Raw genomic sequence first — 18,900 nt, 5'->3', positions numbered from 1 at the left:
TGCAAAAATTCAGGGATCTGTAAAGGTCACTTGATGGGCAATTTGGGAAAAAACACACAAAAATGACTGGGAATTTTCCTGTTTGTGGAGAATTTTTATCACTAAACTATCACCATTTTTATCACTAGGGCATGTACATTATAGAGCAGAGTTTGAATTCAGGACCTCCCACCCCATGACTTTAACACATAAGGCAAGGAGAAATTTAAATATTTATAAGAAATTTAAATATTGGGCTCCTGACCTGTACCTGCACTGACAGATCTGCTCCAAACTGCAGCTGCAGCCAGAAAATTCCTATTTTTTCCCTTTCCCTGGAGCCAGCCAACATTTTGCTTTCTATTCTTTTACCAAAAACCAACAGAGATGGAAGAAGCCAAGCTTTAAATAGATCCATAGAGCTAGTTGAATATATGTTTATATAAATATGTTTTACAGGCACAAACAAGCAAAAACGAAGGTGCTTATTTTGTATTCCTAAGGAAAAACACTGTGTTTGACAGCATCCTTCTCTCAAACTGATTTGGCATAAATTATGGGCTGTAATTCCTATTTTACCCCCTCAGGCAGGCCTGTGAGTGGGACCTGATGAGGAAAGAGAAGTATTTCCATCGTATCTTTTTAAAAAATTCTTTATTTACGCAGCAGAATATTCGATGGGCTGAAGACTCATGTGGGGAATTCATGCTCAGAGGGGTTTTTGAGGGGGAAGGAGTTTGTGGGGCTTTGAGGGGTGGGAGGAAGGGGCAGAGTTGGCCATTCCCTCTCTTTCCTCCGTCCCTGCAGGGCTCAATCCCAAACCCCTCAGTGCCTGTGCAGCTGGGGCTGAGGCAGAAGCTGCTGCTGGACTTTCCTTCAGCCTCTGGGAGCAGAAATTCCAAGTAAAACCAGGTCCCTCTCGCAGGCAGAGATCTGCTAGTGGCACAATTAGTGAAATTAAAGGAGAGCCAGTGGGAAATCTCTGCTGGGGCATCAACCCCCTGAAGTTTGCACAGTTTTTCAGTGATGTATTTTTTTATCTGAATTATATTTTAACTCCATGTATTATATTATTATAATATATATAATGTATATTATTACATTGCAATGATATAATATATAATATATTATATTATTATGATATATATTATATAAATATATATTTTATATGTAGATATATAAAATATAGATTATATTATAAATATAATATAGTATAATAAGATATAATATGATATGATATGATATGATATGATATGATATGATATGATATGATATGATATTATATTATATTATATTATATTATATTATATTATATATTTTTTGATCTGTATTATATTTCCCCCCATGCCTTGCTCTTGCTGCTTGCAGTGGCTTCCCCACTGTCTGTTCACCCTCATTTCTTTAAGCTGGGCTTAGGTAAAGCCCAGCACTTTTTAAACTGGCCTAGAAGCAGAAGGCTGAGCTTCCAGCAGAGGGAGGATTTTTGTGAGGTGCTTCTGAGGCTGAAGGTTCTCATTATGGCCAATGCCTCATTCCCCATTACAGTCATTTCCTCTGAAGCAAATGGGATTTGGCCATTATATTTTATGTTTATTGATGAATATTTCCGAGCTCAATTCACATTCCCCTTTTATTTTTTCCCCAGCCAGAAGTGCCAGGAAGCCAAAAACCCCTCAGCAGTGAGGAGTGAAGTCCTGCAGCCCCCAGAGCTCTGTGCTCTGCCTAAAATTGGGGTTAAAATGGGCACCATTTACACATCAGTGTGGGGGCCAGGGCAGCAACACCAATATTTTGGGATATTTTGGGGTCAGCTGTGTAGCTGGGATGTTTCCTGGCCATATTTCCCCCTGTTTAACCAGGGATTGAGTGGGGAAAGGTTTTCCTTGGGCCTTGACACTGAGGAGTGTCATGGGGAGGGCTTTGAGGTGGAAGAATCAAACCCATTTAATTCTTCAACACACTTGAGGTGTCTTCCACCTCAAGTGGAAGAATCAAACCCATTTAATCCTCCCTGCTGAATAAAATACCTGCTGTGCATTTGGAAGTCGTTGCTGTTAGGATTTTCTTTCCCCTTCCCCAGAGGAGGGATTCCTTTCCCCTTCCCCAAATTCTCCAGAGCTGCAACTGCACAGAACCTCTGTTCAAAATGATTATTCCATGTTGCTGGGTGCTTTTAAGTGATTTCCCTGCACTTCATCTCAGAAGCCAAGAGCTGGAGGAACTGGGTGCCCCAGGGGACCAGCGATGCTGCACGAAGCTCCTGAACCCATTTTGCATCACCAGAAACGGTTACTCAGTGATACCATCCAGTAAATTCTGAAAAATAAGTCATTTTCTCGCTTTTTCCTCTTTTCTGGTTCATCTGAGTCACAATTATTTTATTTTTTTTTTTACAATGCTCCAGCCAACACTTGCTGCCCAGCATGAGGAAATGTGAGCACCTAAGCCATAATTTGTCACCTAATTAAGTGACCTGATTTTCTCAGGAGCAGGATGTGTTTTCCAGCTCCCACTGCACTCAGCAGTTGTGAAAACCAGGCCACTTTTGCATGGCTGGGACCGGTTTTGAGGAGCTCAGCTCCTAAAAAGCTGATTTTGGCCTGGGAGCTGGAGGATGGGTCCTCTCCAGGATGGGATTTTCAGAGACTTTTATCAATCATCAGCATCGTTCCTTGCGCTAAATTAAAAAATACAAGGGAAATAAAAATACAATATAAGGGAATATGAAAACAAAAATACAATACAAGGGAAAAACAAAACAAAACAAACAAACAAAAAAAAAAACAAAAACAAAAACAAAAAAACCCAAAGAAATCTCTCAATTGCAGGTCCTGGGATAAAAATATCCTCTGGTTTTGTTTGCTTTATGCAGCATTTCCTTCTCACACTGAAAATTAAATTGGAAAGGGAGTTGGTTGTCCCTGTGGAGGATGGAGGCAGCTCTGGAAACCACAGGTGGACAAAGGAGTGGCTCCAGCCTCGTGTTCTCTGCCTCCCTTTGTTTTAACCCCAGTTAATCCCAGCAGAGCTCCTCTGAGTGGTTCGTTCCAGGGAATCACCAGGTCGTGAAGGAAAAGGGTCCCTGAGGGTGGTGGTGGAACCTGGGCTGTGCCTCCAGAGCCCTGGGCTGGGGTCTGGGCACGGGAAATGCCATAAAGTGCTCATTGCAGGGCCACAGCTGCTCTGGGAGGGCAGGGCTCGCTGCCACCCTTCGGGGCTCAGCTCTGCAGGGTCACAGCTCTGGTTCAGAGAGCAGAAACAACCCAGACAGGAGGGAGGGAACTGAGCAAGGGCAGCCCAACAAATGGTGGAAGCGGGGCAGGAAGAATCCCCAGGCACTGCTCCCAGAGAGGTGCCCTTATCTGTTGGAGAGCTCCCCCTCAAGTCCCCCTTATCTTTCAGAGATGTCCTCCTTATCTTTTAGACAGCTCCCCCTTATCTTTTAGAGATGTCCTCCTTATATTTTAGAGAACTCCCCCTTATCTTTTAGAGATGTCCTCCTTATATTTTAGAGAACTCCCCCTTATCTTTTAGACAGCTCCCCCTTATCTTTTAGAGAGCTCCCCCTTATGTTTTAGAGATCCCCTCTATCTTTTAGAGAGTTTTCCCTTATCTTTTAAACAGGTCCCCCCCTCTCTTTTAGAGAAGTCTCCCCTTGTCCTTTAGAGACTTCCCCCTTATCTTTTAGAGTGTTTCCCCTGTCTTTTAAAGAGCTCCCCCTTATCCTTTAGAGGGTTCCCCCTTATCTGTTAGAGAAGTGCCCCTTATCTTTTAGAGAGTTTCCCCCTTCTCTTTCAGCTCCTTTGCCTGAGCTGCTTTCCAAAGCAAAGCAGTTTCTGCTTTGCATAGAACATTTTCCAGAGCAGAGCAAGGTCAGCAAGGCAGGAGCCCCAGCCCACAGCGTTCACCACCCCAAACCCACCAAATCCATCCTCCCAGAGGGCAGGTGCTGGGCCCAGCTCTGCTGATCTCCAGGCACTGCTGACAGATCAGGGCAGCTTGGGGAGGAAGTATTTTCATCATCACACATTTGCAACACAGCCCTTTATTGTTTTTTTTTTTTTTGTTTTTTTATCATTATCAGCACTATCAGCGTTATCTTTCTGCCTTCCTCTTACCCTCCAAAGGAACCAAGACGTGTGTGTTCAAGGGGTGGGGAGGGCTGAGCACAGCTGAGTCAACAGCACATGCCTGGGGGCTGGGGGTGACGTTCAGGAATGTCCTCGGGGCTGTCAGAGCGTTTGGAAAGGCAGCGCTGCAGACAGAAGGGGTGGTACAAGCACAGCCACAAGTCCTGGAGGGTCCCTGACCCCAGAACCAGGGGCTGGAGCCTGGATCTGCTCCCTCTGAAATCACCTTTCCATGGGAATTCTGCACCTTCCCCATCTGAGCTCCTGTCTGTGCCTCATCACCCTAAAATTTCGGTCATTTTCTGCCTTCTCCACTCATAATTCCTGCTCCATTTGGGTTCTGGGTGGATCCTTCTGTCTCTGCCTCATCACCCTAAAATTTCGGTCATTTTCTGCCTTCTCCCCTCGTCATTCTTGCTCCATTTGGGTTCTGGGTGGATCCTTCTGTCTGTGCCTCTTCACCCTAAAATTTCGGTCATTTTCTGCCTTCTCCACTCATAATTCCTGCTCCATTTGGGTTCTGGGTGGATCCCTCCCTTTGGCTGTCCCTGGTGCCACAGAGCTGAGCTGAGCCACAGCTCCTTTCCCTGCTGGTGCCGAGCACTTGGAAAACACAATTCCACGTTTAAATCTGTTGTTTGTGCTGATCTGCTCAGAAAACTCACTGAACAGGAGAGCTGGGTGTTCCCAGCTGGAGGGAAAAGGGATTTAGAGGTATCCTGAAGGGAAAGAAGCACAAGAGCTCTTTGGACTACAGGGAACTTCTCTAAACTGAAAAATCTCTGTTTGTGCCCTCTCGTGGCTGTTGAGTTTTTCTTCTCCTCACTGCAACTCCTGCACTTTCAGACCCAAATTTTTAGGGTTTCATGCTGAAATTGCCAGCAAAGAGACCATTAAATGCCGGTGTTTCTCTACTAATTGCTAATTTTTAGGAACATTTCTAATTTGATTTACAGTTGTCACTGAAGGGCTGCATTGTTCTGCACAGAATTCTGTCTGAGCTTCATTTTTGTGAGTGAGCTTATGGGAAAGGCACTGCATGTCCCCAGAATGGCATATTATTACAATGCAGATAGATTTATTATAGATTTATATTTAGATTTATATATAGATTTATATTTAGATAAATAAAACATAGTCCCTTAAAAGAAACCCCAGTTCCTCCATGCTTCTGTGCATGGAAGAAAAAGGGGGGAAGTAGGAAAAGCCAGAGGTCCATAATTCATATTTTGTGCTGGTTGCATGACTTTGCCCTTCAGTTTATGGGGATTTGACAGGTGGCACATCCAAAAAAAAAAACAAAATGCCCCAAGGGTTGGAGAATTGGAAAGGGCAAAAAGGGCATCCCAAAAGTGTCCAAACACACAGCAATGGACCCAGCAGCACTGAAATTCTCTTTTTATTTTGCTCTCTCTGCAGACAAAAAGCGCTGGCATCGACAGGAGGAAGGAGTGTCCAAGCAGCATGCGACTGGTTGGTATGAAGTAATAAATGTTAAAAAGTAGCAGAAATGGTGAATTTAGGGTTTCAGCCATTAGCATGTGGAATGTTTAAACAGGGGTGTTGTGTGAAAAGCACCTGCAAATAAGAACACCCTTCTTATGGGTTAGTGAGGCGCTGTTTAAGTGCTGGAAATGAGCCTGGGCTGAGAGGGTTTGTGATCTGCAGCAAAGGTGTTATAATAATGCTCTTTTTTTTTTTTTTTTTTTAATGACTAAGCAGAGGTAACTGAGTCAGCAGAGGGTCGAGGCAGCCTCTGTAATTGCCTGTCACATTTTAGTCCCCAGGGTTTTGGCCAAAGCCCTTGAATATCTGGGAATGAGAGCTTTATTCAGAGGGACCATCATTAGGCAAGGCCCTGCAGGGAGAGTGGGCTCTGTTAAATCCCTTTGGCTGCACCGAACAGGAGGCACTGGGGGGAATGAATTCCCAAGCAGGTGGGAAGGGGAATAGGTGAGAGAAGGAACCCCCCCCTCTGCAGCTGAGAGCTGCCTGCTCAGAGACATGGGGCGATTCCTGGCGCTCTCCTCCCTGGGCTTTGCGCCCTGACAGGCACAAAAGGCAGAAACAGTGACCTGGCTTAGATCTGCAGAGCATCAGCCTGAAAGTAAAACCCAATTTTCTGTCTTGCTGAGCAGTGCTAATGGGCTGCAAGGGAGGCAGAGCAGCTCTGCCTGACCCGCCAGAGCCACATTTTCCCATGGGGGGACAGTGAATGGCAGCACAGGGGGAGCTGGTTTTGTTGGGGGAAGAAAATCTGTGATTATCTCAGGATCTCTGCTGCTCAGAGTGACTCTGAGATATCTACAACCTCCTTTTGCCCAGCCTGGCACTCGAAGGAGGAGTCAGGATTCTTCTGTTCTCATTCTCAAGGTTGTTTATTATTTCTTATCTATAAAATTCTTTGGCCCATCAAGGTCTGCCTGGCAGGTTGGGTTAAGGCACACTGGTGTTATCTTTTATACTAAATACTATGTGTACAATATTTACCATAACTTCCCAATACCCATCACCTGTGTTAGACAGTGAGCTTCTACTCTAAACCAATCCAAAGTGCCACCATCACAGCAGAAGATGGAGGCCAAGGAGAAGAAGGAAAAAGGACAAGGCACACCCAAATTCCTCCATCTTGGGACCCTGAAAAAAAAAAAAACCAAAAAAATCTATTTTTCACCCCGTGACAAACTATTATTCTACTTAAAATCTCTTGATTGGTAATTATTCATATAATAATATTGGTATATATAATATAATATAATATAATATAATATAATATAATATAATATAATATAATATAATATAAATTATATATTATATATTATATAATATTATATTATGATATTATTATATATAATTATATATATTGTATATATATTATATATATGCATATATATAATATATATATACAATATATATATACAATATATATATTATATATTGTATATATTATTATAAATATATTATTATAAATATATTATTATAAATATATTAATATAAATATATTAATATAATATAATATAATATAATATAATATAATATAATATGATATAATATAATATAATATAATATAATATAATATAATATAATATAATATAATATAATATAATATAATATAATATAATATAATATAATAATATTGTTGTTAATTGTTTTTCCAAGGGCTAAATCAAAGGCACAGGGGTCTGGGGCTCTGTGCCAGGGTCTCTGATCCCCCTGGGCAGGGTCTCGAGTCCTCCGTGGCAGCCAGAGGGATTTCCTGGGTTCCAATAGTTACCCATTGATTTAGGAGCTCTTTCTGCCTGCCAGGCTCTTCTCCCACGTGGGTGACCCGTTCCTGGACGACTCCCTGCCCCGCGAGTACGTGCTCTACCTGCGCCCCACCGGGCCCCTGGCGCAGAAGCTCTCCGAGTTCTGGCAGCAGTCCAAGCAGATCTGTGGCAAGAACAAAGCTCACAACATCTTCCCCCACATCACCCTCTGCCAGTTCTTCATGGTAAAGCACAGCTCCTCTCCCCTCCCTCCTTTAGCCGTTCCTTGCCAGGCTCAGCCTGGAGATTTCATCCCGGCTTAGGGTGGTGCTGGGGGGGTTTTGTCGGTGCCTGGGCTGCTGGAGGAGGGAATTGGTTTTTTTAAGCTGTTGTTTTCAGGGAAGAAGAGCAGCAGCAGAAGACTGAATTCTCATCCTCTCCAGTGATCCTCAGCGTGAGAATGGGTGGGGGGAGCTTGGGGAGGTTACTTGGGGACAGCTGATCCTGCTTTGAGGAAAAGGGAGGGGCCCAGGATTTATAAACATAGATTTTTTGTTTGTTTGTTTGTTTGTTTGTTTGTTTGTTTGTTTTCCATGCCCCTGTGCTTTTTCTCACTGCATGAGGGGAAAGGTAGGCCAGTGACACCCATCTACATCCTCTCCTTTCCTGAGCCTTGCCTGTCCTGCTTCCTTGGCAGTGTGAGGACAGCAAGGTGGACGCTCTCACAGAAGCCCTGCAGGCCACGGTGATGCGCTGGAAATGCAAATTCCCTGCGCCCCTGCCCCTGGAGCTCTACACATCCTCCAACTTCATCGGGCTCTTCGTCAAGGAGGAGAGTGCTGAGGTGCTCAAGAAGTTTGCTGCAGACTTCGCTGCAGAGGCGGCTTCCAAAGCAGGTGAGAGACTGCTCTGGCACCTGCCAGGGTGGGAATTGTCAGGAAAAATAAAGTTTGGATGCCATGAGACCACAACCTGGGCATTGTCAGAAAAAAACACAAAGTTTTGTGTCATGAAGGAGCCCAGTTTGGGCATTGATAGAAAACCAAAACTTTGATGCCATGAGAACCCAGTTTGGGAATTGTCAGGAAAAATAAAGTTTAGATGCTGTGAGAGCCCAGCCTGGGCATTGTCAGAAAAACAAAGTTTGGATGCCAAAAGAGCTCAGCTTGGGCATTGTCAGAAAAGCCAAAACTTTGAAGCCATGAAGGACCCCAGCCTGGGCATTGTCAGAAAAACCAAAACTTTAAAGCCATGAAAGAGCCCAGTTTAGACACTGTCAAAAAACCAAAGTTTGGATGCCAAAAAAGCTCAGCTTGGGCATTGATAGAAAACTAAAACTTTGATGCCATGGGAGCCTAGTTTGGGCATTGGCAGAAAAACCAAAACTTTGGTGTCGTGAAGGAGCTCACCCTGGGCATTGTCAGAAAAACCAAATTTTGGGTGCCAAAAGAGCTCAGCTTGAGCACTGATAGAAAACTAAAAATTTGATGCCATCAGAGTCCGGTTTAGGCATTGGCAGAAAAACCAAAACTTTGAAGCCATGAGGGCATTGTCAGAAAAACCAAACCTTTGGTGTCATGAAGAAGCAAAGCAGCTTCCAAAGCTCACAGTCTGGGCTTTTTCAGAACCCCAAAGCTCTGATGCCACCAAAAAGCAAAGCTCAAAAGCAAATCCCCGATTTTTAAGTGAAAACTCCAACACCCCAGCGCGTTCTTCGCCTTTTCAGCTGGGACGTGTCTCACCCTGAGTTTGCAGGGCTGTTTCTGGAGGGGAAGCTGACGTTTGGTGGTTCTTCACCCTTTCACAGAGCTGCTCTGAGCTGTTTCCTGCCCCTCTCACCGCCTCCAGCCACCACCACAGAACTTTCCTCGGCCATTTCAAGGCTGTGTTTGTTTTTTCACTGCATTTCTGAGGTGTGAGGAGGGCTCTGGGGGAAGACCCAAGCTGGTTGTTTGGTTGGCTGGTTGGTTGGTTGGCTGGTTGGTTGGCTGGTTGGTTGGTTGGTTGGTTGGTTGGTTGGTTGGTTGGTTGGTTGGTTGGCTGGTTGGTTAGTTGGTTGGTTGGTTGGCTGGTTGGTTGGCTGGTTGGTTGGTTAGTTGGTTGTCTGGTTGGTTGGTTGGCTGGTTGGTTGGTTAGTTGGTTGGTTGGTTGGCTGGTTGGTTGGTTGGCTGGTTGGTTGGCTGGTTGGTTGGTTAGTTGGTTGGCTGGTTGGTTGGTTGGTTGGTTGGTCGGTTGGTTGGTTGGCTGGTTGGTTGGTTGGTTGGTTGGTTGGTTGGTTGGTTGGTTGGTTGGTTGGTTGGTTAGTTGGTTGGCTGGTTGGTTAGTTGGTTGGTTGGTTGGTTGGTTAGTTGGTTGGCTGGTTGGTTGGTTGGTTGGTTGGTTGGTTGGTTGGTTAGTTGGTTGGTTGGTTGGTTGGTTGGTTGGTTGGTTGGTTGGTTGGTTGGTTGGTTAGTTGGTTGGTTGGTTGGTTGGTTGGTTGGTTGGTTGGTTGGTTGGTTGGTCGGTTGGTTGGTTAGTTGGTTGGTTGGTTGGTTAGTTGGTTGGTTGGTTGGTTGGTTGGTTGGTTGGTTGGTTGGTTGGTTAGTTAGTTGGTTGGTTGGCTGGTTGGTTGGCTGGTTGATTGGTTGGTTGGTTGGTTAGTTGGTTGGTTACTGGTTGGTTGGTTGGTTGGTTGGTTGGTTGGTTGGTTGCCCTTTCCAACCTCAGAGCTCACAGGTGCTCCATGATCCTCTCCTGCTTCTGGAGGGGGAATAAGCAGAACCTCATCCTCTCCACTGCTGAACAACCTCATTGAGTGTCCTCCAGTCACCTCCAAACTGGGAACTCACAAAACTCTGGGAGCACTGGGACACCTCCCTGGACAATCCTCCCACCACTGCTTGGCCTGGTTTAGTCCTTCCCCATTCAATCCCAGGTTTGTCCTGGAGCTCAAATGCATCAAAATGCAGCAAATTCTGCATTCCTGAGCTGTTCCCATGCTGGGCAGGCACCCACAGCCTTGCAGGGATGCTGTGAGTCTCTCCCTGCTCCACAGCAGGGAGACAGAAGGGTCCAGAACCTCTTTCACCTGACCTGGAACTTCCCTTCCCTTTAGAAGAGGGAGGGAATTTTATCTTTAGAAAGGTGATTTTGGAAGGCAGACATTGGGTAGGTGCAAGGACACTGCAGCCACGTGACAGTGGGATCAGTGTTTCCCTCCAGCACAACCAAAAATGCGATTTTTATCCAAAAAAAACCCACTGACCCAGAATAAAGAAGCATTGGTGGCTTCCAACAATCTTCTGCCCCTGAGGCTGCTCCAATTCAGGCCAAATGGGGTTTTTTTAGGGGAAGGCAATTGGTGCATTGCAGCCACAGCTTGGTCAGGTTACCACATTAAAAGTCTCTGGGTTTTTTTTTTTAAGCATATTTTTTTATTGCGGATGAAAACCAACAACAACAGAAAAGATGGATGAGCTTGCAAAGCTACCCTGGCTGGCACTTGGAGCCAAGTCTCTGAATAGCTGCAATTGTGACTGAATAATCAGTCAAATCTAATTGCAATTTTTGGTTGAATAAGCATGAATAAATGACGTGCAAACAATGTATCCTGTGATTTCCACATCCACTGGAAGAGCCCAAGTATTTCACATATTTTCACCTGGAATGATCTCCTGATGCAGATTCTTTTTTTTCTGCATTTGGATCATTTTGAATCATTATTACATTTCCACAATTTGGGAATACCTCACCCTCGGTGGCTAAACTGATAATCCAACTAATGTCCATTGATGAAAAGATTTCATCAACTTGCACAAATTCCTGCAAATTCCATGGATTTGTAATTTAGTGCAGCAGAGAGAACAATGGAGGGAGAGTGAAAATCATGCTTTTTAACCTGCTTATTTTGGAAAGATCCTGTCTTTTTTTTTTTTTTTTTGGCAGGAGATCCTGCATATCCAGAGCTGCAATAGGGATTGTCACAGCCCCTGTTGTTTGGCAGTTTGCAGGGATGCCTTGCCTGGCACCCTGGCTGAATCAGACCACAAATGTCTGATCATTTTCAGTATTAGAGGCCTCCTATGGATGCTGGCAGCCTGGTCAGAGAGAAAGTCAGATAAACTTTCAGAGAGAAAGATAAATTTTCAGAGAGAAAGTCAGATAAACTTTCAGAGAGAAAGATAAATTTTCAGAGAGAAAGTCAGATAAACTTTCCCAGGCATTTTTCTGGGGGAGCTTTGAGAAAGCTCATAGAAAGAATTAAAATAATCTTTAATCTGTTCAGCTGATGTTTTGAGCTTGTTGTTTACTCATAAGATGCTTGCAAGAAGGGTGTTGTTCCTAATTAGCCAGTGAGGTGAGGGGTGTTGACTGAGGACCCACCAGGCCCACCTTTCTCAGAGCAGTCTATAAAAGAATGTGATGTCTTGTAATTAATGAATGTAATAAACTTTGCTGTTTCCTTCTGAGAAGACCTTGGAGTCTGTGTTGTTTTATTCAGCTGTCCCTCGTACAACAGCAACAACCTCACACTCCCAGATTTCCAGCTGAGCTCCAGTTTGTCCCACTTGAGCACGTCCAGCTCTGTTAGAGGCCACAGTCACTCACCTGGCACAAAGGGGTTTTCAGCTCTCCTCTGTGTGGGACTCCAGGCAGCTCTCCAAAATGCAGTTTACTGTATCCAAAATGCAGTTTATTGTATCCAAAATGCAGTTTATTGTATTCAAAATGCAGTTTATTCCATCCAAGAGGTTACAGCAGTCCGGGGTTGTGGGTGACAGAGCTGTGCCCACAGCTGTCAGCTCCAGCTGCAGGCAGGCCTGGAGCCCTTTGGTTTTGGTTACATTGCATTATAGACTTTTCTTTTGGTTACAATGCATTCTATCCTTTTCTTTGCTGAGCATCTTCATACAGTAGAACCAATCTATACCTTAACTTTTACCTCTAGCCTATCATAACTACTGTAATTACCATATTCATGTTACTGTTCTCCAATCACTAAAAGTCAGTACATCACAGTTGAAGCTAGAAGTTGTTTTTCAGTTTTCTTGCAGTGGAAAATTCTGAGACTGTTTTTCTACTTGCAACTTTGCTGCCTTGTTTGCCTGTGCTCTCTTTCTGCTTGGTAAAAACATCTTCTTGTTTGGGGTGGGTTTATCCTTTGCTCTAAGCCATAAAAACCCCTTCTAACTCACACACCCTTTGCCTCCTTGGTTATCCAGTGAGACTGGCTCAGCAATTCTTTTCTTCTAGATCAAAACTTGCTTCCATCTCCATTCCTTCTTCAGATTCTCCATTCAAAAATCTTTCTGCCAAGCACACATATCTGTGAGACTGTCCTGTCAAACTTTCATCCTTCCCAACACCTCTCCCCATTGCAGATGTCCACGTGGAGCCCCACAAGAAGCAGCTCCACGTCACCCTGGCCTATCACTTCCAGAGCAGCCACCTGCCCACGCTGGAGAAGCTGGCCCAGAGCATCGACGTCAAGCTGGGCTGCGACTGGGTGGCCGCGATCTTCTCCCGCGACATTCGCTTCGTCAACCACGAGGTAAACGCCTGGAGCTCCCCTCACTGAGACATGAACTTCGAGGAATTTAGGGATTTTAGAGGAGCTGAGGTTTTAGTTAGAGATAAGCTTTATTGGAGTTAATTGAAATCAATGGGTAGGCCCTGATGAAGTTAAGAGTTAGCAGTTAACTAATAATTGATTGCTTGGCAACACAATGCTGGGTTAGCTGGGTTTATAATGAAGAATACAGAAACTGATAAATGGCTTTTAGGAACATAAGACAATTGTGGGCCTCCTCTGTTCTGAAACCAACTGAAGATGGGGAATGGGAGTTCTACCAAGGGTTCATTTGTCAGATTTGCATTGAAAATGTAGAAAGGCCAGAACGAGGAAGACTCCATTTACTTCCTCATTTTGGGACCCCTCCCCATGAAAGGGACCAGTGACCCATTTCAAGGAACAAACTACACATGCTTAATGGCTTTGGAACTAATTACCATGCTTAATGACTTTTGAACTAATTACCATGCTTAATGACTTTTGAACTAATTACCATACAGAGTGGGGAATGGGATGTACCAAAGTTATGAACCTGTATTTGTATTTTGGGTATTCAATACCTGTATAGATAAAAGGGCTCTGTGATCACCTGTAAATTGTGCTGTGTATTTGGGAGCTATCCCACAGTAAACACACACTTTGTTAACTTTAAACTGTCAGAGAGTTTTTGGATAGTGGCACTAGATCAATATCCATATTGGGAATGGGATGTACCAAAGTTATGAACATGCATTTGCATTTTGGGTATTCAATACTTGTACAGATAAAAGGGCTCTGTAATCACCTGTGAATTGCAGTGTGTATTTGGGAACTATCCCACAGTAAACAAACACTTTCTAACTTTAAACTGTTAGAGAGTTTTTGTCTGTCACAGTTGGACATCAGAACTAGATCAATATTCATATTTTAACAAATCATCACCCCAGAAAAACACCCCCCTGCTGAAGGGTGGCATTGCAGCAGCTCTCTGGCCACAGAGAGAAACACAACTTTACCAGGTATGGTTCTGGGAAAGTCTGTGAGAAGATCAGAGAAAAGGATGAGAAACAATTCTTATCTTTGCTTGCTGACTGTTGCTGGTGCTGTGCACATGTGGAATGTTTTTGTTATGGGGATTTGTTTACCAAAGGGTGGCTTCTTAATTAGCCACTGGTGATGGTGTGTTAACTAAAGCACCAATCAAATCCACCTGTAGCAAGCTAGAATATAAAAAAGGAGCAATGGGTTTCTAAATAAAGATTATTATTTATTAGTCTATGCTAATTATTACTCACCTGGGGGCCTGTTTGATGTGACATTAACGACATTTTGTGCTTTTTCTCCCCCAGACCCTGCAGGTGATCTACCCCTACACCCCCCAGAACGATGACGAGCTGGAGCTGGTCCCAGGGGATTTCATTTTCATGTCCCCAGTGGAGCAAAGCAGCACGAGCGAGGGCTGGATTTATGGCATTTCCCTTGCCACCGGCTGCTCGGGGCTGCTGCCTGAGAACTACATCACCAAGGCGGATGAATGTGGCACCTGGGTGTTCCATGGGTAGGTCAGGCTGCTCCTCCCCTTCCCACAGCTGCAAAAAGGGCTCAGGGATGGCCTGGGAGGCTGCCTGGGACAGAGTTAGAGGAATAAAGCAGGGATTTATTAAAAGGCTTTCAAAGGACACACCTTGGGCTGTACAAGAGCCTGGCCAAGGCTGCACCCAAGATGGACCCCAAGCCATGAGTTTTCACACTTTTACAGATTTTGGTCCATTTCCATATTGGGTTAATTGTCCAATTCCAGCTCAGGTTATGCAGTCCCAGCCTCCCAGTTTGCTCTCCTCAATTCCCTGTTGTTTGTAATTTTTGGGGCTGAAGCTGCAGCAGTGTCCTTGGTTCTGGAAAGAAAAAGGATTGTTCAAGGATTGTTCAAGGATTGTTCAAGGATTGTTCTGTGAGCTGTGAGGAGAACTTGCTGACACTTTACATGAAGTTCAGAGTCACACACTAAGGCAGAATCCGGAAAATATATGGGTTTATATTTTCCCGAATCTGGAAAATATAAAAGCTCCAACTTAAGGCAGCAGCAGCAGCAGCAGCTGGGATTTCACCTGGGGCAGCGAGCAGGGATGCTGAGAAGGGCACTGAGGGGAAGGAGCTGGCACACAGAGCCTCATCTCATCAGCCAAGGAGCAGCAGATGCTCTCCCTTAGCATGGGCTTAGAGGACAAGGTGATTTTGCAGCTGAGATGTTGCAGCAGCTCTTTGTGGCTCGCAGGCTGCTGGAGCTGCAGCAGATGGTGCTGGAGACACTGCTGTGCAGGCACCTCTGGGGTGGGCCTGCCACCAGCAAGGTGTAAATTTGAGAGTTAATTTGGGAAGAGACATCTTCCCTGCATCCTTCCCTGCTGGGAAGGACTTTGGATCGGGAATATTCTTTAGGATATTTAGCAAGATTTTTAGGAGCTTGTTGTTGGCTCCAGTGAGAATGCAGCCCTCGTCTTTTAAGTAAGGTTATGCCTCTTGATTTTTGTGGGAATTCATTAAACAGAATGTCCTGAAATCACTCATTCACCCGTCCTTTATCCCTGCCAGAGCAGGGGAGACAAGGCACCATCTGGAAGGCAGGAGATGGAACCAGAGTTTTTGGGGAAAAGCCTCCCAACAATGACCTGCCTTTAGGAGATGACTAAGCTGGAGCAGCCTCAGCAGTTTGTGCTTTCCAGCAGCAGCACTGGAGACAGGCTGGTGGCTCTTCTCCAACACACTGAGAGTTTGCCTCTGCCTCATCACCATTCCCAGCAAATCCTGCATCTGTCAATAGATGGTGAAGCCTTTGTGGCCTTTATTAAGAGGCTCAGAGAGAAAGAAAGGCTCAGAAATTGTGTGGCAGCTCCTGGGGGCAAAGGGAAGTGGGGTAACCAAAAAATCCTTGGTATTCTCCGGACCAGTGTCCTTAAAAAATGTCAAATGGGCAAGGCAGGAAAGGGATTAAATGGGAGGAAGGGCTGACAGCTGGGAGAAATTCACTTTGTACGGAAAAAGGGATGGGTCCGAAGTGAGAACTGAGATTCTGTTGATTCACACTGAGTTTCTGTTCACACTGGGATATTCAGGTTCTGGGGTCACTGAGGATGGATCAGTGCTGACTCCACTGCTCCACCTGCATTTGGGCAATGGGGGGAACAATTCCTCAGGGCAGTGCCAGCCCCTTTTGGGAGCTCAGGAATAATCCAGCAGCTCAGTGTCATCCTTGCACCCTCATCCAGCAGGTGATAGATCAGGACCAACATCATAGTGGGTTTTTTTCCTGCTTTAAATCACTTAACTCACGCAGGTGACCTATTTTTGTCCCACTGGCAGAGTCACTTGAGGCTATTTTACCAGCTGTGAAACCCCTGTGAGATTTTATCCCAACTGCTGCTATCAGGAAGCAGCTCCTGCTGTATTTAGGGCACTGAAAAGTGCCAGCTCTGGCAGCTCTTTCTGTCAAAGTAAATGACCACATCCATTATCTGATAATGTTCTTTTTTTTTTTAATGACTAAGCAGAGGTAACTGAGTCAGCAGAGGGTCGAGGCAGCCTCTGTAATTGCCTGTCACATTTTAGTCCCCAGGGTTTTGGCCAAAGCCCTTGAATATCTGGGAATGAGAGCTTTATTCAGAGGGACCATCATTAGGCAAGGCCCTGCAGGGAGAGTGGGCTCTGTTAAATCCCTTTGGCTGCACTGAACAGGAGGCACTGGGGGGAATGAATTCCCAAGCAGGTGGGAAGGGGAATAGGCAGCGCTGAAAACTGCAGGAACAACAGGGCTGAGTCCCTGCCAGGGGGAGAAGCTGCTTTGGGCACAAAAACCCTGAAAACTGCCCAGGGAGAGGCCCCAGCTTCCTGCTGAAGCCACAGCTTGTGCTAGAAATGTGAGTGCAAACTCCCTGTAGCCATTAATTCCCAAACCTGGGACAACAAATCCACGGTCAGCGATGTGGACAGGCCCCCAGGTGATGTTAGTGAGCATCCTGTGGTCATCAGGAGGGTCCTGGCATTTTCCATGAGAACATTCCAGGGTGGAGAGAGCCTCCCAGGCCAAAGTTTGGGAATTGTTCTGGGAATTGTTCCTAAGGAAACAGCCCATGGAGATGGGATTGTCTCCTCACGTGTGTGCATCTCCTGGCAAGGTGCTCTCAGGGCAGCATTAAACCCCAAATAACAATGGAATAACATCACAGCAGTAATTACCACTGGCTCCTGGAGGCCACAGAAACGTCCTGAGAGCACAAAAACCATTCCCAAAGACAATGTTTTTCTATTTTTGGCAGGTCCTACTCCATTCTGAACACCACATCCTGCCCATCCCTCCAAGCCTTTGCTGATGGAGCTCTGGAGAGAAGGCAGCAGGAAGACCAAGGGCCAGGGGACGCTGGGCCTCTCACCATCATCTGCCAGAACGTGCAGGTAGGGACCCCACAGCCAGAAATCATTAGGGACAACCTTCCAGTGAATGGATTTCCCCCAAAAATTTATCTTTTCACTCCCTGCAGCACAAGTTACAGAGTTTGTAATGACACAACCCCGTCCCCAAACTGCCTCTTCAACTGGGGTGGCAGGAGCCCATCCTCTGCCCCCCTCAGCAGCTTTATAGCACATAAAATAAATGTAAAGTGTACCAGGATTATATCTATAGATAAATGATTATATGTATAGATAAATGTACCAGGATTATAAATTCCCAAAGAGCCCCACAAACCCATCAAAGCAACAAATCCTGCAGCCTTCCCTGGGATGTTTGCACAAGGGCAAAGCAGGAGGAGCCTGCTGCTGGTGTCTGCTGAAGGTCAAACCTGCTGGCACTTTGATGCCTGGAGAGGCTGGACAGAGTTAGAAGAATAAAGTGAGGATTTATTAAAAGGATATTATTAATTTATTTTTAAAGGACACACCTTGGGCTGTACAAGAGCCCAGCCAAGGCTACACCCAAGATGGACCCCAGGTTACGAGTTTTCACATTTTTACAAATTTTTACATTTCCACATTGGGTTCATTGTCCAATTCCAGCTCCAGGTGATGCAGTCCCATCCTCCCAGTTTGATCTCTGTTGTTCAATTTTCTGTTGTTTGTTGCTCAGTTCTCTGTTGTTTGCACTTTTTGGGCTGAAGCTGCGGCGGTGTCCTTGGTTCTGGGGCTGGACAAGGATTGTTCTGTGGGGCTGAGCTGTGGGGAGAACTTGGTGACACTTTGTCTGGAGTTCAGAGTCACACACCAATGCAGTGCAGAGGCTGGGAAATACGAAAGCTCAACCTTAAGGCATCAATTCCCTTGCAGCCTGTTGGAGCATCAGGGGATAGCACGGTCAGGATGGATGGGGACGAGAGATCTCTGCAGCCAGGTTGGGAAACTTGTGGGTTATTGCAAAGGGCCTGGGTGCAGGGCCCTGCTGGGAGCTGCCAGGCACAGCTCAGAGCAGGCCCCAAAGAGGGAGAGAGAGACAAAGAGAGTGATAAAGAGGATGAGAGAGTGAGGTTCCTGTTACAATACAATAAATCTTCTTCTGGTCTTGGAATTTGAGGTGTATTGCAAAGGGCCTGGGTGCAGGGCCCTGCTGGGAGCTGCCAGGCACAGCTGGAGCAGGACTGAGAGAAGAGAGGGGGAGAGAGGATGAGAGGGTGAGAGAGCGAGGTTCCTGTTCCAATACCATAAATCTTCTTCTGTGTTGAATATTCTGATTCTCACTAACCAATCTAGTACAAGATACAAATCCTACAGCATTTACATGCAGCCTATAAGAATCATTACATCACCATCCTGTGTTACATTTTAAACCCTACAAACTCCTCTTTGGGCCCGTTCTGCCAAGCTGCAGGGTCTGCTCTGCCCCTTGGGCCTGTCTGCAAGCAGAGGGTGTTGTTCCATCAAAAGGGGATCACCTTCAGCAGCCACACCATTGTTTTCCAGTTGTTCAGTAACTGAGGTATCTCAAAGCTTGCTTTCATTTCAATCTCGCTCATAGTTTCCATATTGT

The 18,900-nt window shown here is 45.3% G+C and overlaps 1 protein-coding gene across 2 annotated transcripts in view; it reads left to right on the top strand.

Moving 5' to 3' along the window:
- Nucleotides 1-18,900, top strand: part of UBASH3B (ubiquitin associated and SH3 domain containing B) — an 81,407-nt gene that overhangs the window by 47,606 nt on the left and 14,901 nt on the right. The window contains exons 2-7 of one of the 2 annotated variants that reach the window (XM_036397320.2): nt 5,529-5,582; nt 7,416-7,602; nt 8,055-8,253; nt 12,718-12,887; nt 14,237-14,445; nt 17,201-17,336. In XM_036397320.2, the coding sequence (XP_036253213.1) occupies nt 5,529-5,582; nt 7,416-7,602; nt 8,055-8,253; nt 12,718-12,887; nt 14,237-14,445; nt 17,201-17,336 (955 nt within the window). Of the gene's footprint in view, nt 1-5,528; nt 5,587-7,415; nt 7,603-8,054; nt 8,254-12,717; nt 12,888-14,236; nt 14,446-17,200; nt 17,337-18,900 lie in introns of both variants that reach the window. The other variant, XM_036397321.2, reaches the window with a different exon arrangement.

The sequence above is a fragment of the Molothrus ater genome, chromosome 22 (assembly GCF_012460135.2).
Source record: "Molothrus ater isolate BHLD 08-10-18 breed brown headed cowbird chromosome 22, BPBGC_Mater_1.1, whole genome shotgun sequence".
Taxonomy (NCBI): domain Eukaryota; kingdom Metazoa; phylum Chordata; class Aves; order Passeriformes; family Icteridae; genus Molothrus; species Molothrus ater.
This window is presented reverse-complemented; position numbering and strand designations above follow the sequence as displayed.